Source organism: Mya arenaria, chromosome 15 (assembly GCF_026914265.1).
Source record: "Mya arenaria isolate MELC-2E11 chromosome 15, ASM2691426v1".
NCBI lineage: Eukaryota > Metazoa > Mollusca > Bivalvia > Myida > Myidae > Mya > Mya arenaria.
This window is the reverse complement of record NC_069136.1, coordinates 40156593-40166455: the sequence shown is the minus strand read 5'-3', so window position 1 is coordinate 40166455 and position 9863 is coordinate 40156593. Positions and strand designations below refer to the sequence as shown.

The window sequence follows — 9863 nt, the reverse complement described above, 5'->3', positions numbered from 1 at the left end:
TTTGATTGTTTATAGATGCACGCTTCTCCCAATTAAGATTTACAACAATTAATAATATTATTTTAATATTCCAAAAAGGATGAATAAATGTCGACATTAATGGTTCTTTTAAAGGATACCGAGTTTAATTTGAAAGAAATGTGCAGAAAACATGACATTTCTGCCTTATGAGGCGATAGTAGATCGCAGTGAATCTTTTAGCATTCACCAATTGTTTAATATTTTTTTGAGTTTTTAGCTATTAAATACACTGTAACAATCTTGTTATCAGTAATTAATATTTTCCATAAATGCATTATTTAATAAGAAGTTTAAGGTTTATCAGTCAAAATTGATGTTTGTTATACATTTGTATGTAGTGATTTGGAATAAGAGTGTCACTTTAAAACTGGACTCGCTTTCATAATGTCATAGTAATACTGCGTACCAAAATATAGATACGCAGCTTTGTGATTAACATTAAAATCGTTAGCATTTGATTGTTCAAATACATATACACGTAAGGATTTCAATTACTCAAACTTCACTTATAACATGTAAAAACGTTTCTCAATTTTCAACATATTTTTTTTATTATTTCAGATTCGCAACTTGGTAAATGAAACAAGTCATGCAGTATTCGTTAGTTTAATTTTGGTATTTCTTTTAGCTTCATGCCTTTTATAAATTGACGCATCATAACGGATTACGTCATATAAAACGGTGCCGTAAACTGTCGTATTGAAGAAAGCGTTTAACCAATTATATTTTTAATTGTAGACGCATACTCTAATTTGTTCACAGCATTTCAACACTCGACATACTTCCAGCAGCACGGTAAGGCCAAACAAAATAATCTGAGTGGCTCCGGAGACCTACCCGACCCTAAATTTTAACCGCCGACCAAACTCTTTTTTTTTTCGTTATTCTGAAAAAAATGTTTCCGAGTAGGTACGAATCGCGGGTACGAATTTGATTGGTACGAAAGCGGTGAGAACAAATATTCCTCAGATGTTCGGATTTTTCGTAAAACTGTAAAAAATCAAAATGTCTGCTTCTATGACGGCTTCATGTCTTCTAGCTGTAGTGCCGAAAACTGTTTCCATCTTGAAACACATGAAATGGGATCATATTTCCATAAAAGGACATTTGTAGAATTGTTTCACAGCTTTCATCAATCTACAAGCATCACGTCAACTGTCAGAAGATTGATGTAAACGTTCACAAACGAAGATAATTATGTCTCCCCCTCTCTGGGGGAGACATATTGTTTTTGCCCTGTCCGTCAGTCCGGTAGTCCGGTAGTCCGGTAGTCCGGTAGTCCGTCAGTCCGTCAGTCCGTTCGTACGTCACACTTCGTTTCCGATCGATAACTGGAAAACCGCATGACCTAGGATCACCAAACTTGGTAGGGAGGTTGGTCATGAGGTGTAGAAGATCCCTATTGTTTTTGGGGTCACTAGGTCAAAGGTCAAGGTCGCGGCGACCCCCAATGTAAAAAACATTTCCGCTCAATATCTTGACAATGGTTTGACCTAGGTTCACCAAACTTGGTAGGGAGGTTGGTCGTGAGGTGTAGAAGATCCCTATTGTTTTTGGGGTCACTAGGTCAAAGGTCAAGGTCGCGGCAACCCCCAATGTAAAAAACATTTCCGCTCAATATCTTAAAAATGGTTTGACCTAGGTTCACCAAACTTGGTAGGGAGGTTGGTCGTGAGGTGTAGAGGATCTCTATTGTTTTTGGGGTCACTAGGTCAAAGGTCAAGGTCGCGGCGACCCCCAATGTAAAAAACATTTCCGCTCAATATCTTGAGAATGGTTTGACCTAGGTTCACCAAACTTGGTAGGAAGGTTGGTCGTGAGGTGTAGAGGATCCCTATTGTTTTTGGGGTCACTAGGTCAAAGGTCAAGGTCGCGGCGACCCCCAATGTAAAAAACATTTCCGCTCAATATCTTGAGAATGGTTTGACCTAGGTTCACCAAACTTGGTAGGGAGGTTGGTCGTGAGGTGTAGAAGATCCCTATTGTTTTTGGGGTCACTAGGTCAAAGGTCAAGGTCGCAGCGACCCCCAATATAAAAAACATTTCTGCTCAAAATCTTGAGAACGGTTTGACCTAGGTTCACCAAACTTGGTAGGGAGGTTGGTCATGAGGTGTAGAAGATCCCTATTGTTTTTGGGGTCACTAGGTCAAAGGTCAAGGTCGCGGCGACCCCCAATGTAAAAAACATTTCCGCTCAATATCTTGAGAATGGTTTGACCTAGGTTCACCAAACTTGGTAGGGAGGTTGATCATGAGGTTTAGAAAACTCCTATATTTTGGGGGGTCACAAGGTCAAAGGTCAACGTCGCTGTGACCTCTAATGTAAAAAAATATTTCCGTGCAATATCAGGAGAATGCTTTGATCTAGGTTCACCAAACTTTGAAGTGAGGTTGGTCATGATGTCTAGTTGATTTTGCAATCAGTTGGTCAAAGGTCAAGGTCACTGACCTTGAGGTGAAGAACCGGTTTCTGCTCAATAACTCAAGAACGTTTACACCCAGGAACTTCATACTTGGTATGCCAGTTAGTCATGACTAGTTGATGGCCCCTATTGATTTTGGGATCCATCATTGATTATTTCTCACCTACGACCACACAATGGGGGAGACATGCGCTTTTTCAAAAAAGCAATCTCTAGTTTATACGAGGGTTTTTACGTTGTTTTTAATAGTGTCAGATCTTTTAAAGCAGCTTTAACTTTAAGAAGACGAGGTTGTTTTGATAAAGTCGCATAACTATTAAATAATACCATTGGGTTAGTATTAAGAAATGAATACTTTTGTTGAATAAGCTAGTACAATGTGGAATAAATTGCATGTCAGATATTTGTAACTTTGTTAATTAAGAGAAGCTACTCAGATTTTACGTGAACCTGCTTAAGATTTGATGAGACATGTACAAGCTCTCTTTCCTGAACCATGGGGTTCTGTACACTGTTGAGAGATTGATACTAATGTTTTGCTGCTGCTGGTGCTGTTGCTGCTGCTGCTGCTTAAGTCGCGATATTGAACTATATGTAGTTCTATATGAAGGGACTTTGTTTTTATCAGCGTGATGCCCCTTCATTTATTGAATTATAATGATGGAACCACGAAGTAAAATGAACCCTTACGAAGATGTTTGATATCGATAGAAAAACGACTCCCCAGTAGTTGTTTACTTTGTGTACAGAAGTGGTAGTATTTTCACACTGACGACGATATAGTATGACCCACGGGTTTTTTTTTTATAATAATAAATAATGACCGGGGGATCGTTATTCTATGGGGGTCAAAATAAATCCTTACACCGGCCAAATCCTGATAGCCTTTTATACAACAGCACCGTATTGAGTTGTTGAATTAATCAACACAATTGAAGCTAAACGCGTTATATTAATATATATATTTTGATGTTGCGGAAAATATATTCAGTTGAATTTGCAATTGATGAGTACAAACATAACATTGTGGTCTAAAGAGCTTAATAATGTTGTCAAAGAGATTTATAAACATAATCAAAGTTTTAATACTAAGAGCCGCCTTATAGTTCAGGTTGAAATGATGTGTTTTAGGTTTTTTTGCCGGTAACTTGGGTGTGCCCTGAAGGTAAAGTTCACATACAAACGAACATATGGTACGGTTTTTTCATCAATTTCATTGACATCCGAAGGTTATGCACCAGTCAATTGTAACGACGCCCCCACCCCAGGTCCAGAGAATATCGGGGACTTTGAATTTCGGTCCAGCCAAGCCCGGGCAAATTCCCCGCCCTGCGGAGACGAACTGCTCGTCAAACCCCCGCCAAATGCCCCCACACCCAAGGGACTCTAGGTAAGTCCCATTCCCCGCTATATTTGGCTGGAAGACAAAACCACCGCATTCACCCGGCACTGCGGGGCCACGTGGAAGGTAAAAACACGACCCATTTCCCCGGCTATCCCCAGTATGCCGCCCCGGGGGGGGGCGTGGTTGCAAGTGGTTGCATTAAAGGCACATGCACACGAACTCATGATGTGGTAATTCCTTCGATATATTTGATATCGGAATGTAAAAGGCATATATATCCGAGGTCATGATATCGTATTTCCTTCAATACTTTTGATATCTTAAGAGTAAAGGCACATTCACACGTATTCATGATGTATCAGTTGTTTATCAGAAGGTTAAATGCGCATACACATGAGCTTCATGCACGCGTCAAACATATACCTCAGCGTCTTTTTTGATAAGAGACCCACATTAGTAAAGAAACCCATATCCTACTGCTGTCAAGGTGTGTGTTCTACCGATCAAGTTATCGGGCCGATTACACATATTCTCAACACCATTATAGGTATTGGTACAGTATCATGCCAATGGTGATTTCGTCCCCGAATTTCCCGAAAGAGATCAAGGTACACATGATTCCGACAAAACTTGGGCAGGATATTCACTACATATACAACGAAGGTTCCTAGTGAAGCGCCAAATGACACCGGATAACAAAAACGTGCATCTAGACCTGGGCTCGAACCCGCTGTCAAGCTGGGCACAGAACCGACTGAGCTACCGAGCCGCGCATTATTTTTGCTTTTATTTAAAACCTTCTTTGGAGCAAAATATTGCCTTCTGACGTAGCATTTATGACGGAATCTATCACGTGGTATACACACACTGTATTTTAATCATGGGCGAACGAATTTATTATTATATGATGAAATTATATGATAACAACATTTTTTTAAAGGAGATAGCAACTTTTGTATTAAGATTAATGCACATTTGAGTGACTGAATTCATTATTGAAGGAGTTTTGTAAAACGACTAACATTTGGGGAAAATTTTATATATCATGCGGGGAGGCACTTTCTCTTTATTGGTCAACATGGCAACATGATTTATCTTTTTCAATCGTTTTCTCTTTTCACGAACAATTCAATTGTTAGGGATTTAGCTCGTGTACTAGTTTGAGTAAAATTGCTTATAATAAATTGTATTTTTTTATATATGGTGGCCAGCTACGCCCAGTCATAAATATTTATGATGTATTAAGAGAACTGTAAACGCCCATAGGTTAATTAGTGTTATGGATTTTTTTTTATCTATATGCCCTTTTTGGATGAGTGTTTCTTGAACTATACATAAAGATTTATATAAAAGTATATATGCTTATATGTAACTTTTGTTGTATCAAACGTTTCACTTTGCACATTTGTGACATATCGACATTGCAACCTTGGCTTTGACATCTCGACATTGACACTTTGGCTATGACATTTCGACATTGCCACTTTCGCTAACGTTTCGACGTTACGATTATATAATTGTTTTCTTTATCAATTTCATCGAATTGGACTGCATTGTACGACACCACATTAAGAAGCAACTTTCTCTAATCGCAACACACGGAATAAATTCAAATAACATTTGGCATATTTTTATTTCAAAAACTTCAATATTAATCAAAGCAAATAGACATTTCATTATTCTTAGGTAAACTAAATCAATCCATATACATCTCACAAGCAATGATGTTAAACCCAGTGACTATAATTCAATTAAACATCCTTTTTATATAAGAGCAAGGAATAATAAAATCGTGAAGCATGAACAACTTTACTGGCGAGGGACTTTACAGCATTCGAATTCAGGAGTAAAATAAGGGGCTTATCAGCAGAAAATCAGGGAATTAAAATAGTTAAATCACAAGCTATAAATTAAGAGTCTATCATTTATATACTGTACGCATAGGATAGTGCGCTTTGCAAATTGTTAAATGAATAACATAAAATTAATTCCTCGACAGCTCATTATTATTATTAACGTATTAACCTGGAATTCAGTTATCAGTAATGCACCCACTACCATAGTGACTGAAATGATACACGAACGCGAAGCGCGAGTTTAATATAATTTTAGTAGCAACATCCTGATCGACTCGCACCTTAAAACTGATAGTATATGTATACATGAAATACAATAATGCACCACAGTTTAATAATATTTATTTATATTGAGGCCATGAATTTGTTCGTTAAAGTTTTTCTTACGCTTCAGTATATACAATTCTCTGGAAAGCATTTCATAAAGAATCTTAGGAAATGTGTTCGTATCTAAGTATGATTTTCTGTCTTTGGGGAGTTTCATCATTTTTCAATCAATTATATTTAGAAACATAATTATTTTATTATTATATAACTACAAGAAAAATAATGGTCATTGTTTTAAAAATACATAGAATACATATACATAGGTATAACTACAAGACTCTTATTTACAAAATATTCAAAAAAATCAATAATGTTCAAACAGAATGTTATATTTACTTTCATAATAAATCATAAAATACACCTTTATTTATCTCTGATCTTGAAAAATACACTTTTATTGTATTATATTAAACAGTTTCAGTTGTCTCACGCCAAATACACAATTGGTCACGGCCATTCTCAAGCCATCCCTGGAGACGGCAACAGCGATCGGATACCACCTGTCGACGTCACATGACGCCAATATGTCCCCGTCGGGCGATATCTGGATAACGGAGTTTGTCTTCATACTGCAGACAAACACGGATCCATTGAAGCCAACACAGGCGCCTCTCGGTTCTCGTATATCCGGCCATCCTTTAATTCACTGCTCTTTCCAGTAACTGTGTTATACATGTAAACTGTGTTGGCATACCTGTCAGTAAGGACAAGGGAATCCCGGGATGGTATATAGGTACATACACTTTCATCACGCTTGTACGTCTTGCCTGGTAACTTCACGTTGTCAAAGTCGCTCTCCTTGCCGTCCACGTCAATCATCCTGGCAGGCCGCGGGTCGTCATAAGTGCTCACTACGAACGTTTGGTCGTCCAGGGGACAGATGGAGAAGCTGTAGGTAGACGTTTTTAGCGTCTTCACTAGCGAGATCGTGTTGTCACTGTCCACTGTCAGCAGACAGATGGTTCGAATATCTCCGTAACTGACGGTTACTGCAATTTTCTTATCAGAGTACGCAGATATGTCCCTAGATTTTGTCTTAAATTTATAAAATGTATCGAACCTCTTCAGTGCGTCACTCAAGATAAAACATTTCCAGTTGTTGTTATCCACAGCGTCTATCCTCCCATCCGACAGGAAGTCCAGACCAGTAACAAACGGCTCCTCCTTGTCGTCCCCTGTCTTCATGATGTCGATGATCTTCATCAGATCCAGACGAAACACTGGTTGTGTTTTTGGCTCTTGTGTCTTAAGTTGTGTTTTATTTAATGAGAATACTGCGGCGTCAGTAGTTTTTATTTTCAAAATATTTTCGTTGATTTTCAATCCCACTTTGACAGTGTAATCATTCTTCAACAAAGTGTTTAGCGTCTGTGATGCCTTGGCTTGCGTCCTTTTGAGAATATGGTTTAGTATGAATACTTCCTTTTCCGTTCCATTCTCGCGAACGCTATCTGACATTGCCAAGTGCGTGTGGAGTTCTTTCTTCAGGTTTTCAGCCGCATCTCTCCTCGTATTTAGACGTTCGTCTTCCTGTGTGTTATGGTTAGTCATTTCGCTGACAATTCGCGCCTTGGCTTCCTCAATTTTTATTAATAAGTCTTCCTTGTAAATATCAATTTCTTTTACGATTTCTTCCACTCGCGAAACGTTGTTCAATTGATCCTTCTTGCATTTCATTATAACTTCTGCGGCAATAATAATGGATGCACGTATGTTTTCCCTTTCATTATTTTTAACATTCTTAGCCACCTTTGCTATTTCGTGAACATGGTCGCATTTTCGATGGTGAGCAATTGCACATATCTCACAGCATAAATCGCTATGGTATTTACAGAAGAACATAAATACTCGTTTGTGTTCTAAGCACTGACCCAGTCCCTTCATATCGACATCTGGCTTGACACAGGCTTCATGGGCAGCCACGATATCATGGTCATCTACCTTTGTCATATGCACCTTGTGTACATCATAGCAGTCATCGCATAGATATACCTTGCATGTATTACAGAACAACGAAGCTACCTCTGACCTGTCCCGCCGACGACATGGCTCACACTTGCTCCCGATCTTTTCACCGACGGCGTCACTACCACTTTCTAAAAGTGTATCGTCAATTCCTCAGGTAGCCATAGTTTTCTTGTGTCTACGATTCTCGTATTCTCTTTATTTTTTTAAAAAAAGAGAACAGGTTTAAATCTTCCATAACACTTTATCCGCTGTGGATATACAAATATTAATCTACTTTCGTATTAGTATAGCTCACAATGCATTTACTTCCAGGTAAAATATTATCTTACGATAGCTAACTTGGTTCCCCGCTTGCAGATAGTGCCTTACGATATCACAGGCATTCAGAATAAACCCCTTAACTTAACACAGGGCTGGTATTTGTAGAGTTTCTCAATGTCTTTAAAAACAAATTTCAAAAATCAGCATTCCTGCAGTAACAAGGTGATGGCAATCAATTACTCTTTTTAAGTGGTTATTTATTCAGCTGCAGAAAATAAGTACATGGCAAGATATAAATACCTGCCGCCGTATGTTGATATTCGTTATAAACAAAACCGTAACGAAATTCCGGAAAATTACGTAGCGTTTACACTGACACACGGCTACTGCATTTACAATGTCAATGATCCAACAAAAAACATTCTTCTTGCTAGAGTGAGTGTCTAGAGATTCACTTCTCTCTCAGGATATATTTATATTTTTACGTAACTTTCTTTGTGTCATAATGGCTTATTGTGATAAATTATGTTTAGTTTCTACTCTTTATCTTTTATATTTAAAAGAAATTCTCTTCAACATTATCAATAATACAGTGGAAACTACAGGGACAAGCCAAGATGCCAAACGATTTATACAAACCCTGTTCAGAGGCACAGTGTGATGGCCCAAGAGACACTCAACCAGACATACATAACGTCATAACACAACACATACATCGACATAACTGTAATTATGAATGTTGGGTTAATGCCCTCGAAAGGTCAGCATAACATGTTTGAACATGTTTTGGAGTACTTAGTCTCTCACTTGCCTTGGAACATTAACTAAAAAAGGCCAAATACAGTTAAAATTAAAATAATCCGTCAAAAAGAAAAGAAAAAAGACATCTTTAAAATGACTAATAAGAACTGAACTAACATAGCGCCGTCAGGGCAGTTTTGGACAGTTTCATATTAACTGATATTTTTTTGTGGAATATGGCGACTGCAAATGACATGGACCCTGATTCTAACCAGCATCCATGTGATACTGTCATGAGTACTGATTCTAAAGACCATCCATGTGATAAGGTATTGGATACTGATTCTAACGACCATTCATGCTATAAGGTATTGGGTACTGATTCTAACGACCATCAATGTGATGCGGCCGTGGACACTAATTCTAACGACCATCCATGTGATTCGGCCGTGGACACTAATTATAAAGACCATCAGTTTGATTAGGTCATGATCCCTAAATCTAACGACCATCCGTGATAAATGGTCATGGATCCTAATTCTAACGATTATCCATGTGATAAGGTTATGGCCCCTGAATCTTACATTCTTCATTTTAATAGGGTCGTGGTTACTAATTATAACGACCTTCCATTTTAAAAAGTCATGTCCCCTGATTCTAACGTTAGCAATGTAAAAGGTCATGGAAACTGATTATAACGACCATCCATGTGATAGGGTCATGACCCCTGACTCTAACGACCATCCTTGTGATAAGGTCATGGCCCCTGATTTTAACGTACTTCAATGTAATACGGTCATGGACCCTGATTCTAACGACTATTCATGTATAAAACTCACGGCCTCTTATTATAACGTTCTTCAATTTAATTCGGTCGTGGTTACTGGTTCTAACGACCTTCCATATAATAAAGATATGGCC

General features: G+C 38.2%; 1 protein-coding gene across 1 annotated transcript; it reads right to left on the bottom strand.

The window, feature by feature from the left end:
* Nucleotides 1–5418: 5418 nt before the first annotated feature.
* Nucleotides 5419–8333, bottom strand: LOC128220360 (uncharacterized). The gene has a single exon (XM_052928722.1). The coding sequence runs from the start codon at nt 7920–7922 to the stop codon at nt 6537–6539; it is 1386 nt and encodes a 461-aa protein (XP_052784682.1). The 5' UTR covers nt 7923–8333; the 3' UTR covers nt 5419–6536.
* Nucleotides 8334–9863: the final 1530 nt, after the last annotated feature.

Coding starts and splice junctions, on each gene's coding strand:
- LOC128220360 (XM_052928722.1), bottom strand. CDS start 7,922: ATGACAAAGGTAGATGACCATGATATCGTGGCTGCCCATGAAGCCTGT.